We start from the raw sequence: 21,099 nt of genomic DNA on the forward strand, positions 1-21,099 counted from the left end.
ACCGAAATAAATAAATAACTATTGCAATCTGGACTGACTTTATGTTACTGTTTTATATGTTCGCTGTCCTTCCGCTATGACATCAAACATTATGAATCATTAATGATTAAGATTTGGAGACGGCGGTGTTTTGGGTGATGACTTGTGTTGTGCTTCGCAGGTGATTCGACGACGACGAACGAGGACGGCGGCAGCCCGCCGGGTTCTCCGGCGCGGCGGAGTGGCAGTGCGGGTGGCCGGCGCAGCCCCAGCTCCCCTCTGGGGGCGGCGCGCGGATACAGCCCCCCCGGAGGCGGCGCCACACCCGCCAGCAGCCCCGCCAGCAGCTCCGCACCGCCCCCGCAGCCACCTATCCTGCACCCGCACCCCGCCTTCCTTTCCGCCGCCGACTCCTACCTGTCGCTGACGCGGCCCAAGTCGCCGCCGCCGCAGGGGTTCCTGCACCACCACCACCACCATCACCACCACCACGGCATGCACCAGTCGGGATCCTCCTCCGCAGGGGCGGCGGGTTCACACGTCGATTCCGTCGAGATCGAGGAGGACGTGGACGACGACGACGATTACGACAAGGAGGGTAAGAAGGACGGCGGTGGCAGCAGTGGCGGCGGAGGCGGCGTCGGCGGGGGCTCCGGGGGCGGCAGCAGCAACGGCAACGGCAGCAGCGGCAGCAGCAGCAACAACAATAACAACAACAAGCGGAAGAAGAAGACGCGCACGGTGTTCTCGCGCAGCCAGGTGTTCCAGCTGGAGTCGACGTTCGACATGAAGCGCTACCTGTCCAGCTCGGAGCGCGCGGGCCTCGCGGCGTCGCTTCACCTGACGGAGACGCAGGTGAAGATATGGTTCCAGAACCGGCGCAACAAGTGGAAGCGCCAGCTGGCGGCCGAGCTGGAGGCGGCCAACATGGCGCACGCGGCGCAGCGGCTGGTGCGGGTGCCCATCCTGTACCACGAGGCGGCGGCGGCGGCGGCCGCGGCGCACCACCACGCCGCCCAGGCGCAGGCCCAGGCGCAGGGCCACCCCCACCCCGCGGCGGCGGCGGGGGCGGCCGTCGGGGCCGGCGTGGGCGGCGGCGAGGCCGGCGTGTCCGTGTCGGCGGCGTCGGCGCCCGCGGGCTACCCGCTCTACTACCACCACCCGTCGCTGCCGCCGAGCCCCGCCACCAGCCGGCCGCCGCTGTCCAGCCTCGTCTAGCAGGCCGCCGCCCCCGGCGCCCCCGGCGCTCTCTCGCTACACTAGTCAGCTGCGTCCGCGGCACGCCACAGCCCCCAACCAGTTACCAGCGCACCGTCCGTGCGCCACACCCGTATGCCATCTGACTTAGCTACTCACCGATCAACGAAAGCTTCTTCCTTAAGGTGTATCGCTTTTACGAATGGCATTCAAAAAGCGTGTTGCATTTTATTGTTCCAGAATGAGAACTTTTTAGTAATTTTTTATTACATTTCTCGTTGGGGACAGCGGTCTGGCTAAAAGTACTGTCGAAATGGACGCAAAGAGTCTGGACCGCAAAAACGTTTATATATTTATAAATGTATAACTCTTTTTGAGGTCTAAACTGTATGTGTCCATTTTTGAGAACTTTTTGTTCCTTAGGACATCACAACACATTCCAAAGTGGATATCGGTAACCTTAGTACAGGAGTGTCCAACCCGCTGCCCGTGGACAGCATGCGGCCCAGAGCAAGTATCAGTGCAGCCTAAAAAATGAGGATTTTTCACAGAATCGATGAAATACATCCATAAAATTCCTATTAAATGAAGTTTTGATCAACAGAATATTTTCAATTTGAAACTCTTGCCCCAAGGTGCTGTTATCTCATTCGTTCATTTCTTCCAGTGGCTATTGTTAATGTTAAGTACAATATGTTATGTACGGCCCGAAATACTTGTCTTCTTCCAGTGTGGCACTAGTAAGCTAAAAGGTTGTACATCCCTCCTCTAGTATTCCATCTACGTACATACTCCGCAAGGTACCATGAGAAGGATAACACTCACCATCGCGAGTCATTCCCTTACCTGTTCCACTCTCAAATCGAGCGAGGGAAAAACAATTGTCCCAATGCTTTCATACGAGCCTTGGGTTTTCTTATCGTGTCTTCACGATCCTATGCGAAATACGTTAGTGGTAGTAGGGTCGTTCTACACTCTGTCGCAGATGCTGAATACCCCAAACTTAATCAATAGTATTTCGCGAAAAGAACACCTTCTTCCCCCCAAGAATTCCCAGTTGTGTTCATGGGGTCTTTCCCTAATACTTAAGTGTTCATAGAACCTACCGGTCACAAATCTAGCAGCACACCTATGAATTTCTTCGATATGTTACTTCCACATCCACATACATACTTCGCAAGCGCTGCTTGGCGGAGGGTGCCCTATACTACTACTAATCATTCCTTTCTCAGTTCCACTCACAGACAGAGCGAGGAGAAAACGACTTTCTATATGCCTCAGTATGAGCCCTAATTCCTCGTACTTGTCTTCGTGGTACTTAACGGGAAGTTTATGTTGGTGGTAGTAGGGTCGTTCTGCAGTCAGCCCCAAACGCCGCTTCTTTAAATTTCATCAATACTGTTCGTCGAAAAGAAAGTCACCTTCCGCATAACGATTATCATTTCAATTCCCGAAGCATCTCCTTAATACTAGCGTGATGATCGAACCTACTGGTAAAAAAATATAGCAGCCCATCTCCTAATTTCTTCGATGTCTTCCTTTAACCGACCTGGTACAGATCCCAAATATTCAAATAGTGTTCAACAGTAGGTAGCACTATTGTCCTACATGCCGTCTCTTTTACTGATGAACCATACTTTCCTAAAATTCTTCCAATAAACCGCAGACAAACATTCGCTTTCCCTACTTCAATTCTTACAAACTCATTCCATTTCATACTGCTTTGCTACATTATGCACAGAGACGTAATGGACGTGACTGTGTCGAGCGGCACACTACTAATGCTTTGTTCGAATATAACGGGTCTCTCTATCCTACTCACCTGCGGTAACTTACACTTTTCTTCATTTAGAGTTATCTTGTATCCTCCTACAATGACTCAACGACGACACCTTCCCACACGCCACAGCATCATCAGCAAAGGCCACAGACTGTCGCTTACCCTGTGCACCAGACCATTTGTTGTTGTTGTTGTGGTCTTCAGTCCTGAGACTGGTTTGATGCAGCTCTCCATGCTACCAGACCATTTATGTGTATAGAAAACAACGATCCTGTCACACTTCCCTGACGCACTCATGACGATACCCTTATCTCGGAGGAACATTCGCCGTCGAGGACAACATATTCGGTTCCGTTAATAAGTCTTCGAGCCACTCACATGTCTGTGAACCTATTTCGTATGCTTGTGCGTTCCTTAACGGCTGACAGTGTGGTCCCTTACGGAAATCTAAAAATATGGGAATCTGGCTGTTACATTTTATCCGTGGTTCGCTGTATATTATGTGAAAAAACTGCCTGCTGAGTTTCGCATGACGGTTGATTTCTAAAACTGTGCTAATTTGTGGCCACAAGCATTTCCGTCCATACGGTGCATGCTGAAGGATATCACTTACCACTGATAGTCATTCCCGTACCTGTTGCACTCGTAAATGGAGGACCTGATAAACAGTTGTCTGTATGCACCCTTAAGAACTTTGAGCTTTCTTGTCGTATCTTCGCGGTCCTTACGCGATAGACGCTGGTGGCAGTTCTAACTCTGTTACTCTCCAAACTTTATCTTTGGAAATTTGTGGTAAGGTCTTATGGGACCAAACTGCTGAGGTCATCGGATACATAAGCTTACGCACTACTTAATCTAACTTACGCTAAGGACAACACACACACCCATGCCCGAGGGAGGACTCGATCCCCAGACGGGGGGACTACCCGGCGCGGCCAAACTTCATCAATAACGTTTCACGAAAAGAACACTTTCTTCCCTCCAGGGATTTCAATTTGAGTTCGTTTAGTATTACCGTAATACTCACGTCCTCATAGAACCTACTGGTAACAAATCTAGCAGCGCGCCGACGTCTTCCTTTAATCCGACCTGGTTCGGGTCCCAAACACTCGAGCAGTACTCAAGAAAGGGTGACACTAATATTCTATATGCGATCTCCTTTACAGATAAGGTTTAATTTCCTAGAATTCGGCCAAAAACCGAATCCGACCATTCGCTCGCGCTTCTCTTTCTTCCATATTGCCCGCGATAGTTCTATTTCCCTAACTGTCTCAGTACCGGTACGGCAGACATCGGACAGGTGACGGGGACGCACTGGACACATCGTAGCCTGAGCTGTCAGGCTCTACGAGTACTAATATGTTGGTGACAAAAACACAAAAGCGTTTCGGCTTCTTCTCGATCACTGGTTGCCCCCAAAAATGTTAAAACAATTTTATTCATCGCATTTTTTGTCCATTAATTTTATTAGTTTTCATCATTAACTTTATTTTTAGTTTTCAGTCACTCCAGGGCGCAATTTGTTCCTGGATAACATTTACGAGGAGCATCGATCGTTACTTGACATATGCCCACAGGAATATGTTTTGATCGGTCAAGTGATGATAGTTCATTGAGAATTTAACAGAGAGCATTCCAGATTGTGGTTGTTTTTTGACGTTACACGGGATTGTCACCACCTCTTTTTCATTTTGCATACTGCTTCATTCTATTTAATCAAGGATCTGTTTCTGATTCCTAATTCCATTCCTCCGTTTTTATAGATAGTACATTCATCATTGAGGATGGTTTTACCAATTGAAGAAAGCTGAGAACTTTGCCTAGCCACGCCAACTGTTACTCTGCGGCATTCTGTAATAGCTCGCTATGCCATGTGTGACAAAGTTTTCAAGTAACCATCTTTTGATATGACATTACAAGCATATATTTTTATATACGAAGACGGCCGTTCTTTGTGGGGCTTATGTGATCCACATCCAGTCCCCTAACTAGATGATAGTATTTTCTGCCTCGTTTAAATGTGTTTACTAAATACTTTAAAATCTCAGATAATTTTATTTCCCCAATATCAAAGTATTAATTTATAAATAGTTTCTGTGCAGGTATATACCTGAAGATGCCACTTAAAAGTTGCGAAACCTTTTGTGTAAATCCTTAATCCACTTCAGTAAATGCATCTATTGCGGACTATTGGACTTTTCGTTCAGTTTTATATTTCAGTAGTTATTACACCTTTATGTAAACACCTATCTTACACTGTATGAATGGTCAATGAATTGCGTAATTTTTTTCTGTGTTCTGAATATCGAACTGCATTACCAGCGTCAATCACATCACGGTTCCTTATTTGTTTTTGTTCTACTATTGTTACTCTTAAAATTTAGATGACTACCAATGTGCTAGACTACATGCGCTTTCCTTCGGCATTTTTCCTACTCGCAATCGGATGTTCCTTTACAGTTAGAGAAAACGAGTCAAGGGTTTTCATTCTTTCATTTGACATGGAAACACATCACTCCGCTCAGCACCAGATACACACTCGTACAACACGTACACACTTTACGCATACAAAACATTTTAATATTTGGCTGGGACGAAGTTCTTAACGATGGACATTGCTCCAGAAATAAATTAATGTGGTTCGAATCTCCCGGTCCCGACCAAGGTTTTTCAGAGGTTTCCCTTGAGTGTAAGACGTATGACGGAACTGTGAGCCCCTCCCATTTATTGCGAATTGGGATGCGCCGTTTGCCCCACTCTGTTTGTCCGCCAACTGGATGAATAGAACCGCGACTCTTTTAATGGGTCGGATCTAGAACAGCTCGCTCCACTGTTAGGGTTGATGAACAGAACAAATACAGAAATTCGTTCTTTCAGTTTTTTAAAACTAATTTCGCCATTATCTAATACACCGGGTGCTATTCGTGATATCACAGCAACTATACTGCAATTACATGCACTAAAACTACAACAGCAATGCAACTGTTATTACTACGCCCTATCGCTACAATCTTCGTGTTGATTTCGCAACAGCAACTTTCAGCTAATGGTTCGAATTTTTTCACGACTGAATCGTTTCCACGGCCACTCATCCTCGAGAGGTACGCTGTTTGAGTGGTTCATTGGCCACCGATCAAGGTGGAGCTGTCGTCGACGCTGGACATATTACTGAGGAAGGCCGTGAGATTAAGATATCCTGTGATTTCCCAAAACCGCTTAAAGTGACTGAGGTGGTTGCTTCGATAGGGCGCTACTGATCGACTTATACCCTCTCCGCAACTTTTATCTACTCATCACTCATTTCTTCTCGTTTTCTCCTTGCAACACGACATTGAGACATGTTACAATAGCGTACCCGTTTTAGGTTAAAGAGTAATATAACATTTTTTTTGTTGCTTATGTTGTGATCTTCGGTCCAAGTCTGGTTTGATGTAGCTTTCGATTTTACACTTCCATGTGCAAGACTCTTCATCCTTGAATAAATGCGGCAACCTGATCCATTTGAACCTTTTCACTGTATTAGTCTCTAGGTCGTCCTCTACAATTTCTGCTCCCTCCCGCCCCCCCTCCCCATCCCCCCAGGCATACTTACACGCTTCTCTCTAACAATGAACTGATGATCTGATGATTTCTTTATGTGACCTACCAACTGATCCCCTCTTTTAGTCAAGGTCTGCAACAAATTTCTGTTCTCTCCAATTCTATTCAATACCTCTTCATTAGATACACAGTCTATCCATATCTACATAAATAAGCCGCAAGCCACCATACGGTTGCGGACCTGGAGAAGGGGGAGGGGAGGATTTACCTTGTACCACTACTATTCATTTCCTTTCTTGTTCCACTCGCAGGTACACTCATGTCTCCTTATGAGTCCTAATTTCTCGTATCTTTTCTTCGTGAAGCTTACGCGAAATGTATGTTGGCGGCAGTAGACCCGCTCTGTAGTCAGCCTCAATTGCTGGTTATCTAAATTTTCTCAGAAGTGTTCCTCAAATAGAACGTCGTCTTCCCTCCAGGAATTCCCAACTGAGTTCAAACGTTCAAACGTGTGTGAAATCCTACGGGACTTAACTGCTAAGGTTATCAGTCCCTAAGCTTACACACTACTTAACCTAAATTATCCTAAGGACAAACACACACACCCATGCCCGAGGGAGGACTCGAACCGCCGCCGGGACCAGCCGCACAGTCCACGACTGCAGCGCCTGAGACTGCTCGGCTAATCCCGCGCGGCCCCAATTGAGTTCCCCAAGCATCTGCGTAACACTTGCATGTCGTTCGAACCTAGCGGTAACAAATCTAGCAGACCGCCTCTGAACTGCTCCGATATCTTCCTTTAATCCGACCTGGTAAGGATCCCAAACACTCGACAGGACTGAAGAAGAGGTTGCACCAGCGTCCTATAGACGGTCACCTTTACGGATGAACCACACCTTCCCAAAATTCTCCCAATAAACCAATGTCGACCTTCCGCGCTCCCAAACACAACCCCCACATGCGCCTTGCAATTCATATAGCTTTGCAACGGTATGATCAGATATTTAAATGACGTGACTGTGTCAAGTAGGACACCACCAATGCTGCATCCGAACATTATGGTTTTCTTTTTCCTACTCATCCGCATTAACTTACATTTTTCTACATTTAGAGCTGGCTGCCATTCATCACACCAACTAGAAATTTTTTCCAAGTCATCTCGTATCATTCTGCAGTTACTCAACTTCGACACGTTACCGTACACCATAGCGTCATCAGCATACAGCTGCAGATTACTGCCCACCCTGTCCTCCAGATCGTTTAAGTACATAGAAAATAATAACGATTCTATCACTCTTCCCTTGGGCACTCCCGTCGCTACTTTTGTCTCTGATGAACACTCGTCATCGAGGACAACATACTGGGTTCTATTATCTAAGAAGTCTTCAATCCATCGCATATCTGGGAACTTATTCCGTCGGCCGGTTTGGCCGAGCGGTTCTAAGCGCATCAGTCTGGACCGTTACGGTCGCAGGTTCGAATCCTGCCTCGGGCATGGATTTGTGTGGTGTCGTTAGGTTAGTTAGGTTTAAGTAGTTCTAAGATCTAGGGTACTGATGACCTTAGATGTTAAGCCCCATAGTGCTCATAGCCATTTGAACCATTTTTCGAACTTATTCCGTCTGTTCGTACCGTCGTCGACAGACTACAGTGGGGTGCTGTATCAAATGTTTTTCGGAAATCTAGAAATAAGGAACATACCTATTGCCCTTCATTCATAGTTCACAGGATATCATTTGAGAAAAGGGCAAGCTGAGTTTCACATTAGTGATGCGTTCTAAACCGTGCTGATTCGTGGTCTCTATGAAATTTATTACACTCGAACTCATAGTATCTTCTAGAAATCTGCAGCAAACCGATGTTAACAATATTGTATAATTTTGGGGGGTCCGCTCTTTTACCCTTCTTATACACTGGAATCACCTGCACTTTTTTTTCCAGTCTCTTGGGACTTTGCATTGGACGAGATATTCGCAATAAATGCAAGCAAAGTAAGGGGCCAATGCCGTAATATCCGGACCTGCGATTTAATTGTTTTCAGTTCTTGCAGTTGTTCCTCTACGCTAGGGATACTTATTAATTATTACTATCTTCATTTTTTTTACAAAATCTAAAAAACCAAATTCATATCTAAGTATCCTAACTGACAAAAGTGTCTAAAGAACATAAATTATACAATAACTCACTTCAGTTACAGGTATTTTCATTCAGAAGATATTTTTAACTTAACTAGGCATACTTCAGTAAGTGCAATAGTCCATTTTATCATTTTGTTCTTGTACAATTTTGTTCTAGACGAATTCTTGTCTTTCTTTGCTTTCCTCGTCAGTGTTTCGAGCGGGATCACAGCCAGCACTATTTAGGCTGATGTATGACTCTGTTGTGCTCTTCTCAGGCTATTCACAAAAATGTAATATAAGAGTGAGTCGATTCAGACGTTGAGTTGAAACGAGACGGAGTACTCGCGCACTCATTTGTTACTGTCCAAAGTACATAGGACCCTATGTCTCAAAGTTACGTACGCACTCGTCTACTAGCTGCAGGGCAAATTGCGGTACTCTGGTAGTGGGTTAATGGACACTTCCTCGAAGTTATTTTAACATGTTTGATTCCGTTATGTAAATAAATGTGCTCTTGAGCATACCGAGCATTCGACGATTGCTGGGTGAAACATTCTCATAGCTCGTCGGGAACTCAATCTTGAAGAGCAACAACGTTTCTGCTGAATCTGCATCTCCTCTTGTGTTGTGTGATCCTACTGACTGATCTCATTATCTGGATGAAACTACAACTTTAAATACTAGTTACGGTGACTCAAGGATCACGGACTAACGTCTACAAAGCCAGATTATAAGTGAAGTGGGCACATACAATTGCAGATGCTTGGTGATTATATGACTTGGTAAATAACTGCTTCTCATTCTGGAATACTCATGTGTAGTCTGCATTTTGAATGCCATCGCATTTTTAAAGGATGCTGCTAATGGACGCTATTTCCGTGTCCGATAGTCTATAGCCTGTGAAACTGACACAGCGTGTGAAATACTCAGGAGCTCTCATTATAAAGCGAGGTACACAAGTGGACAGTCATGTCGATGCAGACGCTTTGAAACCCTTCCACGAAAGAGCAGTGCAGTAACGAATTCTGAACGGTTTCTAGGAACTGTCTTTGAAAGTAATTGCTTCCCATTAATTGTTTTGATTAAAGACACAGACCGTGTATAAACACGCTTATAAAAGTGAAATAGTTCTGATAAGCCAAAGTGAGATGTTTAAATGAGAAAGAGAACGGTACCAGACGGACATCAGAATTAACGCAAACTGAATTTTCTGAATGTTTTAATCTACGAGTACACTTCATGTGACAGAGAAAGCATTTTCTTAATATAATAATAGGAAACTATTTCCTGCTTCTACGGGATGTTTGAGTTACCTTTTTGTTAAATCTGTGTAAAAGTTGTTTTTTCTGAATCAACTCATATCAAAAATTTCAGAATCATTGTGTACAAATTTATGTATCATTTTAATATAAACAACTTTAATTTCAGTCCTTTTATTTACTATCTTACATACGTTTTTACTTATTTGCAAATCTAGCTACTCTGATTTAGTGCAACTGAGAAATGCAATCGTTAGAGTTTATCAACTGAGCTGGTCATTGTTTTTCGAATATATTGCTATTGTCAGTGCTACAGTTAATATTTGTAACATTGTTACTGTGACTTTACGTCTAAGAAATCTGGCTCCATTTAGAACGCTTTAGTAGCTAAGCTTACAAAAGGCTTCCTTCTTCTGTTAATCGAGTTAATCCCAGTGCAATGACAGCCCTCAATCACTACTCTACCTTAGAAACAACTAGTATTATGACAGCGCAACTCATAACGTAAAGTAACATCCGAAACAGATCCCTGGTACATGAAAGAATTAAAGTTAATTCAGTTACTTCAAAAATGCGACCCTGGTGTCCTCTGTTAATGATTGCCTCAGGGCTTTTGGAAACAGTAATCATTTAAGGCTGTAACAAACAAAGGCCAGGCCAACTGTCAACTCATCGTTCGAGTACTTCTTTGCTGCTTTTCTTTTTTTGTTTTATTTGTACTACTCGAAAACAGCGTTTATAGCTTTAATGAAATGGTAATTCACTTGTTACAGTCAGACCAATAGTTTGCAAGAATACTTTACTGCTTTTCATAAAATTACGTGAAAAGCCTTCATGAAATGATATGTGAAACAGAAATGTTATCTAAATGTCTCCACGCTCAGTATTTAGCTAAAGAGCAAATTGCACGTTAAGGTTTCCCTACAGTCGTTGAAATTTGTGTGAACTGATAATTCCCTGCGCCACAACCCTACGTTTGGGATTAAGCTGAAACAGTAGTACAGAATATTGTACGAAATAAAACCATAGTTTTTCACTAAAACAAACTTTCTCTGATTTTTCGAAACGTGATGATAACGTGAACGCAGTGTCTACTTGCAGTAATACTGCAGGATCTAAGGAACAGACTTAGTGACTGTGACAGTTTGCTTAGGGAACCAGTAATATTTCAGTGACAGAAGATGTTCTCTTTTAAGTAAAAACAATATTTCGAATTTCATCACTCAGTCGGTTGTTCATTTTCATTTACCTCAAACAAGAAGAATTTCTTGCGTCGAACCTATTCTAGTGACTTCTATTCCAAGTTATGTAACGAATTAAAAGCATTAATTTGGAACTATTCTTTAAACGATTGATTTGTACAAATAGTTATTTATTAATAGAAAACTGTTATGTAAATAACAAAACGAATCTGCTTGTAAATTTTCATCGTGACGTTAGATAAATTAGTCTCGCACAAAGCCTATTCATCCTACAAATAATGTATGTATTTATTGTAATTACTGATCTGATGTGTAATAAAATCAAAAGTAATATATGCAATAAGAGTGTAATGATGAATGACATTATTATTTATCATTTGCATAATGTTTTGTTTCCCTTGATAATATTAAAGCACAGTTGATGTTCTTCAACAGGTATAATTCGAAATTACTTTCATAAATCATAAAAAATAGTGACCTGTCTCATAAACGCTAGAAAATATATCTCTGAGAACACCGTTAACAAGATCTCCGAAGTACCGAAATTTTTCACAACAGTCTCCTGAGTTTCATCATTGTCACTTAGAGGAAGCAACAACTAGCAGCTTACTTGTTCCGTTACATGGAAATTTAAAATTTGGAAATCACACAGTAATTTACACCACACAAACAACAGTGAACACTGAAGGAAAGACAACAAGGCAATAAGCTGTAAATGAAACAAACTAATAATCTTTGATACTGACCTCCACAACCCAACGACACTTTCCTCTGAAACAGCATGTCACTGAAGCAAAGAGAGATTGTTTATACTATTAACGTGGATGCTGTTTTCTGAGTTGCTAGTCAGCAAATAGATTAATGACATATGTAAAAGCTTCTTGCCGAATATCACTCTGAGCGTTGCAGCAAACGAAATCTTGGGCTGTTACTGTGGTCGCAAGAGATAAGGGTGTCAAAGAAGCAGACGCTGATTGTCACCGTCATCATTAGCAGCCTTATAGGCACACAGCCTAAATCACCGATTATCTGGACGTCTACAGCAACGCCCCAGTTACAGGTAAGTGATGCGAAGTCGCACCTTGTAAGACATACGAATACATGGATCGAATAGAGTCGCACTATGCAGTACGGAGTTAATCACGTCTAAGGCACTGGTGAACAAGCCAGACTGCAGCAGGTAGCTTACATAATTTATCGTTGGATATGAGCAACTTGTGAAGAGTGGTGCTTATTCTTCACTTTCACTACCAGCACTGCACTCTGAAAAGCCCCTTAGAGGGCACACAATCTTCGGTTTTTTAATCAAGTGGGGAAATACCGCTACCTTTGTTCTTTCATCTGTCCTTTGTGGCAGCCTCTTCATGCCACAGTAGCTCAAACACCCAATGGCCACAAGTATTTGTTGTATATATTCCAGTCTCTATTTCCCCCCACGGCTTCAGCTGATGTCACGAATGTTATTCGCTGCCGTCCTAACACGTTTTGTGTTTTATCATCCTGATTCTTTTCCTAGTATTTATTTTCACATTACTTTCCTCTCCGATTCTTTTGAGATTTTTTATCTCTTCAGTCCTCTTCATTTCCATCATCCGTATACAGCACCACATATGAAACATTTCTTTCCTTTTCAGGTTTTTCCAGTGTCCAAATAATTCAATTCCATAAAATACTGTATTATACATGGGCGTTCACACAAATTTCTCAAAATATGAGGGGCTTTCAATAACTAATGCAACACATTTTTTTCACGGCCAGTTTCGTTTGATAAAATGCGATGTTTGTTACAGGACATCGTGGAATACTCCCGTTTCAGGCACCATAGCTTCATGATGACATCGAAAAAGTCAAAGAAGGGCAGTCGTTTTGTATTATCGCGAAATAGGGGAGATAGTGTCACAGACATGATACGTGAACTGGAGTGGCAATCATTAAAACAAAGGCGTTTTTCGTTGCGACGGGATCTTCTCATGAAATTTCTATCACCAGTTTTCTCCTCCGATTGCGAAAACATTCTGTTGGCACCCACCTACATAGGGAGAAATGATCATCACGATAAAATAAGAGAAATCAGGACTCGCACAGAAAAATTTAAGTGCTCGTTTTTCCCGCGTGCCGTTCGAGAGTGGAACGGTAGAGACAGCTTGAAGGTGGTTCATTGAACCCTCTGCCAGGAACTTTATTGTGAATAGCAGAGTAATGACGTAGATGTAGATGAAGTTCCGATGGGTGGCGGCGCTATACGTAGTCTTCAAAATGACGTCCGCAACGGAGATGCGTTCCAAGGAGAGAACTTCATTGAGGTTCTTCTGACGGAAAACCAGAGCATTGCAGATACCTACAGACGCTTACAAAGTATCAACGGAGACCTGGCTGTGAACAGAAGCACGGTGAGTAGTTGGGCGGGGCGTCTGCCATCACCGCTACAAGGTCACTCATACCTGTCCGATCCTCAGCGTGCAGGCCGGCCAACATAGCACAACAGAATCCTGCAATGTTGGAACGTGCGGACACTCTCATTCGAGGTGATCGATGAATCACAATAAAACACCTCGCTGCACAACTGGACGTCTCTGCTGGTAGCACTGATACACTCGTCCACCTGTTGGGGTATGTGCCCACCGGGTTTCTCGCCGCTTGACAGAAGATCATAAAGAGCAACGACGGACCACTCTGCGGTAAGCAATACGTAAATGCAGCAAGGCGTTTGCTGTAACGTCGACCAGTGGAGTGGTCCCACGCGAGCACACAGGCCCTCCCAATAAGACGGCTTAAGGCCAGAGCATTGAACGGAGATTATGTTGAAAAATGGGTTTTGTAGTCAAAAGAATGGGGAATAACATGGTGCGTTGGAATCCTCAATAAACACGTGTTGCGTTACTTAGTGAACACCTCTCGTAGTTCCAACGTTTGACACTAGTAAACTCCTTCCGGCAAGGAATGTTTGCTTTGCATTTCCTGCTCTGTCTCTTATATGCTCGATACTTCATCCATCATGCTTTATTTTACTTCCAAAGTAATAGAAGTCCTTCATTTCATCTCCTATGTGTTACCATGTTTTGATTTGATATTTAGTTTCTCGGTAACATCTTTTCAGTTGCTCCTCAGTGCTTTCTTCTTTCTTTGTTTTATTCTTAATACGTGTTGTATAAGTACATTAGTCGTTATAATTTATAGCTCATACTGAAGATGTCGCATAAGTCTTCCAGAAGCACAAGAGAAGGTAGACCCAAGATCAACACTGACAATGTAGGCTGGTGATGGAATCGTCGCATGAAGAACGTGTTTTCGTGATGGAATGGGAATTTGGTACTTCTAGAATCATCCCTCATAGGCAAAAGGTACGGGGATGTATCGCAACCGCGTCTTTGCCTGACGGGACGCGCGCGTTCAGGTAGACATGTAGCTCTCTACCGCTCTCTCATTGTGTCAAATGGGCTTCATGAATTCTCAAAGGAAGATGAAGTACCTGTCAAACCGAATGAGTTCATCGTGCTGAGCATTTATGGGATGCTGTGGAAATGGATGTGTGTGTGTGTGTGTGTGTGTGTGTGTGTCATAAAACCTGTTCTTCCTGGATTGTAGAAGCTATTGAGCGGTCGTAGAGCACCCTGGCTTCCCTATCGAGACAAGCCGCCCAGCTAAAGGCTCTGAGTCGATGCTGCACAAAAAATATTTTTGTGAATATTGTATTAAAGAGGTCACATTATCAAAAAACGTTCCGAATATTTTTCACAAGGAACTAAATACCTACATTCAACTTTACTGAGCTGTTAATATCGATTGAGGTTTTCCAAACGACTAGTAGCTAGGCTTTAGGCTGCCCCTTGAATTTTTTGAAAGAAATTTCCTTCATTTGACTGTTAATTGTTCATTTATTTTACACATTCATGATTAACCATTCTTGAGTGCATGCTGATATGTTAAAATGTCTGACCTGTCTGTGACATGTCATCGTCGAAAAAACGTATGTCTGGTCTTGCAGACCACTTGTCGTATTATAGGATAGGAGTACATTTCGAAGCTATGTAATATGGCTGACATAGTGCACAATGAGAAACCATTAACATACAGTATGGCGTATTTAACAGCTAATGTATGCCTGTGACTTTGTCGCCTCTATTAATCTCTTTCTCTCATTTTATTACGATGGTCGTTTTCTCTATCTAGGTCGCAGTTGAAGGGGAAAGTTGGAGATTGAAATTTCATGAAAAGATCTCGCTGCAGGAAAAAATGGCTTCGTTGTAATTATTGTCATCCCAACTGGCATATCGTATACGTAACACTTTCTTCCCCGTTTCTCGATAATACAAAAGTAGCTGTCTTTCTTTCAACTTTTGCGAAGTCCTGCGTCAGTCCCATCTAGTAGGGATCCCATACCGCGCAACAGTACTCCATAAGAGGAAAGACAATCGTTATGTAGGCATTCTCTTCATTGTTCCTGTTGCATCTTCTAAGTGTTCTGCAAATAAAACGCGGTCTTTGGATTGCCTTCTCCCCAACACTACTACATGATCGTTCCATCTTTACTTCGGTAACAGCCTGGCAAATATTTCCATAACACGATGACAAACTGTTTGAAATTCAGTAAATCACTATACAGGAAGAACCAGAACTCCACCGACAAACTTTCAGAAATTCTTCACTGTCGTCGGTGGCTAATTACAGAGTAGTAGTGTAATTATTATTTATTCGGTTTGTTACCGCAAAAAAAATATTTACACGGACCTTCAAAATCCTTTACTATGCAATAGCCAAACCTTACAATGTATAAAACAACCCTCAGACGCAAAAGTACTGTGGTGTGGTTGCAGTCGTTGTGGCAACAGCTCAAAATAGCGCCGTTGTGCGCTGTTGCATGGCATTTAATGAACCCACATATGAGATGCAGATCGGTCAACTGTTGATCAGTAATAAACGTGTCCAAACTGGTGCTTTTTATCATTCTTAGCGTACAACTAACACTGCCAGACAACAAACCCCGAGACAGAACAGAGGAGTACTGAATGCAAACTTGAGGGTAACGAGGTAGGAAGGGCATTACTGACGTCAACAACAGGTACCGTGAGCGAATGGAGCCAAGACACACGGCGCTTGCCGTTGACATGTGCCCTACTGTGCTTCGTTTTTAGCACAATGCAGATAGAGTTCTAACTGGGGCAAGAAACGAAACGAAAAACAACATTCATGTAACGTGCCGCCAGAGATCTCGGGTCGTTTATATCAAGACACTCAGAAGGTATCTCCGTGAACAAACTCTGAAAGTTTGTCGGTGGAGTTCTGGTTCATCCTGCAAAAACTCTGTTCTCTAGTTTTTATCTTCTATGCTACAGTTAAAAGAGTGAATGTCAATTACCAAATCTACATAATACGTCAAAACTGAAATAATATGGCGCCAAACGGAAACAGTGCAATAGTAGCCGTAATCTAACAAAAAAAAAAAGGTCTGAATTTCTAAGGGACCAAACTCCTGAGGTCATCGGTCCCTATAATTACACACTACTTAAACTAACTTATCCCAAGAACAACACGCACACCCATGCCCGAGAGAGGACTCGAACCTTCGGTGGGAGGGGCAGCGCAATACGTGACACAGCGCCCCAAACAGCGCGGTTACTCTACGCGGCCATAGTCTAATCTATATACATATATACACATTTATGTGTGTGTAAAATTCAATAGCCGGCCGGAGTGGCTGTGCGGTTCTAGGCGCTGCAGTCTGGAACCGAGCGACCGCTACGGTCGCAGGTTCGAATCCTGCCTCGGGCATGGATGTGTGTGTTGTCCTTAGGTTAGTTAGGTTTAATTAGTTCTAAGTTCTAGGCGACTGATGACCTCAGAAGTTAAGTCGCATAGTGCTCAGAGCCATTTTTAAAATTCAATACACCATGTATTCCAAATTGTAGGACTTTGAAATTAGGAGAGGAGTGGAAATAAGAACAGCATTAGGCCTTGGTGTTATCTCGGAAAATCAATCTCTATAGTTTTATGTGTAAGGAAACTTCCTGACTGACTCACTGACTCATTACAGCCCAGACCGCTAAGGATAGAAACTCGAAATTTGGAGTGGATGTTAATCTTATGACGTAGGCATTGTTTAAGAAGAAAATTGTCAAGATCCTACCCCTAAGGTGTGTTTCTGAAAATATGTCGCTATAAAACAATTTTTAAGCTAGAACTACGAATACTGGCGTTTGATTTCTTAGTCGAAAGTAAAAAAATGTGTTTCACCGTTTTTGGAATCCAACTCATAAGTGGGTGAAATAGCGGCGATAACTTTTTTTTAAGTAGGTCATCATTAAAGAACTACTAAAGCATTTTCAAAGCTACATATACGAAAATTGGCATTTGACTTCCTGGTCAGAAATATAAAAAAAATATGTGTTAAAGGGTGGAAGTTTCTATGGCTATATCACTACAAGAACTCAAATGTTAGGATTAACAAAATCTCTGACTCCTACCACAATCACTTTTTGGTCGAAAGTACATTCTGGAAAGACCATACTTCTGTGACATTAATTAGCGTGAAAAGTTTAGAAGGTATAGCAATTTGTGAACTATCTCAAAGGAAGCTACACTCATGTTCAGAAGAAAAGAGAACAACTTCGACGACTAGAGATAGGACGTTCATATTCACAGAGCATGTACGTTAGTATATTCTGTCGCAATGATTAGCGATTTTAGTTATCTTGGTTCAGCATGTGTCCTGTTGCCAAGGAGGCACAGGGTCCGTCATGGGCATTGATAACTTGTTCCATGCGTGATGGAATCAACGCGTATAAGGCGCGAATAGCGGCCTGTGGTATAGCCATCCATACTGCACTCACGTCGTTCCAACCTTCATCTGTGGTGGTTGGCATTGGGTCACTACACTGCATCTGTCGTTGCACAATATGTCACATATCTTCAACTGGCGACACGTCTGGTGATCTGGTGGGCCTGTGCAAAAGCCTAACACCCTATGGCACCAAGAAGGCACATATTCACGCAGGAACATATGGTCGTGCGTTGGCTTGCCGAAAAATGGCGTCGGGGGTGTTGCGCAGAAAGGGTATGGCTACGAGTCGCAGTTCCCTAGACACGCACCATCTATGATTTGTGGTTGTACCCAATGGCGCCCCACACCATGAGACGCTGAGCTGGCGCTGTATGTCTGATGCGAATGCAATCACTTTGATGCCGCTCCCTTGTTCAAATGGCTCTGAGCACTATGCGACTTAACTTCTGAGGTCATCAGTCGCCTAGAACTTAGAACTAATTAAACCTAACTAACCTAAGGACATCACCCACATCCATGCCCGAGGCAGGATTCGAACCTGCGACCGCAGCGGTCGCTCGGCTCCAGACTGTAGCGCCTAACGGCCACTCCGGCCGGCCGCTCCCCAGTCTTTTTTTTTTTTGGTCATCAGTCTACTGACTGGTTTGATGCGGCCCGCCACGAGTTCCTTTCCTGTGCTAACCTCTTCATTTCAGAGTAGCACTTGCAACCTACGTCCTCAATTATTTGCTTGACATATTCCAATCTCTGTCTTCCTCTACAGGTTTTGCCCTCTACAGCTCCCTCTAGTACCATGGAAGTCATTCCCTCATGTCTAAGCAGATGTCCTATCATCCTGTCCCTTCTCCTTATCAGTGTTTTCCACATATTCCTTTCCTCTCCGATTCTGCGTAGAACCTCCTCATTCCTAACCTTATCAGTCCACCTAATTTTCAACATTCGTCTATAGCACCACATCTCAAATGCTTCGATTCTCTTCTGTTCCGGTTTTCCCACAGTCCATGTTTCACTACCATACAATGCTGTACTCCAGACGCACATCCTCAGAAATTTCTTCCTCAAATTAAGGCCAGTATTTGATATTAGTAGACTTCTCTTGGCCAGAAATGCCTTTTTTGCCATAGCGAGTCTGCTTTGATGTCCTCCTTGCTCCGTCCGTCATTGGTTATTTTACTGCCTAGGTAGCAGAATTCCTTAACTTCATTGACTTCGTGACCATCAATCCTGATGTTAAGTTTCTCGCTGTTCTCATTTCTACTACTTCTCATTACCTTCGTCTTTCTCCGATTTACTCTCAAACCATACTGTGTACTCATTAGACTGTTCATTCCGTTCAGCAGATCATTTAATTCTTCTTCACTTTCACTCAGGATAGCGAATCGTATCATTGATATCCTTTCACCTTGTATTTTAATTCCACTCCTGAACCTTTCTTTTATTTCCATCATTGCTTCCTCGATGTACAGGTTGAAGAGTAGGGGCGAAAGGCTACAGCCTTGTCTTACACCCTTCTTAATACGAGCACTTCGTTCTTGATCGTCCACTCTTATTATTCCCTCTTGGTTGTTGTACATATTGTATATGACCCGTCTCTCACTATAGCTTCCCCCTACTTTTTTCAGAATCTCGAACAGCTTGCACCATTTTATAATGTCGAACGCTTTTTCCAGGTCGACAAATCCTATGAAAGTGTTTTGATTTTTCTTTAGCCTTGCTTCCATTATTAGCCGTAACGTCAGAATTGCCTCTCTCGTCCCTTTACTTTTCCTAAAGCCAAACTGATCGTCACCTAGCGCATTCTCAATTTTCTTTTCCATTCTTCTGTATATTATTCTTGTAAGCAGCTTCGATGCATGAGCTGTTAAGCTGATTGTGCGATAATTCTCACACTTGTCAGCTCTTGCCGTCTTCGGAATTGTGTGGATGATGCTTTTCCGAAAGTCAGATGGTATATCGCCAGACTCATATATTCTACACACCAACGTGAATAGTCGTTTTGTTGCCACTTCCCCCAATGATTTTAGAAATTCTGATGGAATGTTATCTATCCCTTCTGCCTTATTTGACCGTAAGTCCTCCAAAGCTCTTTTAAATTCCGATTCTAATACTGGATCCCCCATCTCTTCTAAATCGACTCCTGTTTCTTCTTCTATCACATCAGACAAATGTTCACCCTCATAGAGGCTTTCAATGTATTCTTTCCACCTATCTGCTCTCTCATCTGCATTTAACAGTGGAATTCCCCTTGCACTCTTAATGTTACCACCGTTGCTTTTAATTTCACCAAAGGTTGTTTTGACTTTCCTGTATGCTGAGTCTGTCCTTCCGACAATCATATCTTTTTCGATGTCTTCACATTTTTCCTGCAGCCATTTCGTCTTAGCTTCCCTGCACTTCCTATTTATTTCATTCCTCTGTGACTTGTATTTCTGTATTCCTTATTTTCCCGGAACATGTTTGTACTTCCTCCTTTCATCAATCAACTGAAGTATTTCTTCTGTTACCCATGGTTTCTTCGCAGCTACCTTCTTTGTACCTATGTTTTCCTTCCCAACTTCTGTGATGGCCCTTTTTAGAGATGTCCATTCCTCTTCAACTGTACTGCCTACTGCGCTATTCCTTATTGCTGTATCTATAGCGTTAGAGAACTTCAAACGTATCTCGTCATTCCTTAGTACTTCCGTATCCCTGTCTACGGCGAACGAAAACACGGCCACCATTTTCAAACAAACGGAACCTAGACTCATCTGAAAATATTATTTAATGCCATTCCTGTCCCCAGTGACGTCATTCCACAAACCATATCCGTCTATCAAGTTTATGCACACTCGCGAAGGGTAGGCGTATGTAACCCATTCAGTAATTATCGGCGACGTACTGTCACTCCTGATGCGTTTCATTCTACTGTTGCTCCAGAGCCGAGGAGGACGCTGATCTGTAATGACATTCGGACACTGCCAGGAGTGGGTGGGGGGTTGGTCTGGTTGGTGCGGCCGGACACATCTCGTGGTGTTCTACGACTTTCTGTGAACCATTCTGCACACGCCTACTGCACGGCCGAAACTCTTCGTCCCACACGAGCTATAATTTACTGGATGCGTCACATTCTGTCATTCCAATAATGTCCGCCCCAGTAGCTGAGTGGTCAGCGTGACGGATTGCCGTCCTCTGGGCCCGGGTTCGATTCCCGGCTGGGTCGGAGATTTTCTCCGCTCAGGGACTGGGTGTTGTGTTGTGTTCATCA

The 21,099-nt window shown here is 43.4% G+C and overlaps 1 protein-coding gene across 1 annotated transcript in view; it reads left to right on the forward strand.

The window, feature by feature from the left end:
- Positions 1–3,616, forward strand: part of LOC126474481 (homeobox protein HMX3-like) — a gene marked incomplete at its 3' end in the record, with an annotated part of 184,828 nt that extends 181,212 nt beyond the window's left edge. The window contains exons 5-6 of the mRNA XM_050101954.1: positions 161–985; positions 3,576–3,616. Coding sequence (XP_049957911.1) covers positions 161–985; positions 3,576–3,616 — 866 coding nt within the window. The remainder of the gene's footprint in view (positions 1–160; positions 986–3,575) is intronic.
- Between the last annotated feature and the right edge of the window lie 17,483 nt (positions 3,617–21,099).

The sequence above is a fragment of the Schistocerca serialis genome, chromosome 4, assembly GCF_023864345.2.
Source record: "Schistocerca serialis cubense isolate TAMUIC-IGC-003099 chromosome 4, iqSchSeri2.2, whole genome shotgun sequence".
Lineage (NCBI taxonomy): Eukaryota > Metazoa > Arthropoda > Insecta > Orthoptera > Acrididae > Schistocerca > Schistocerca serialis.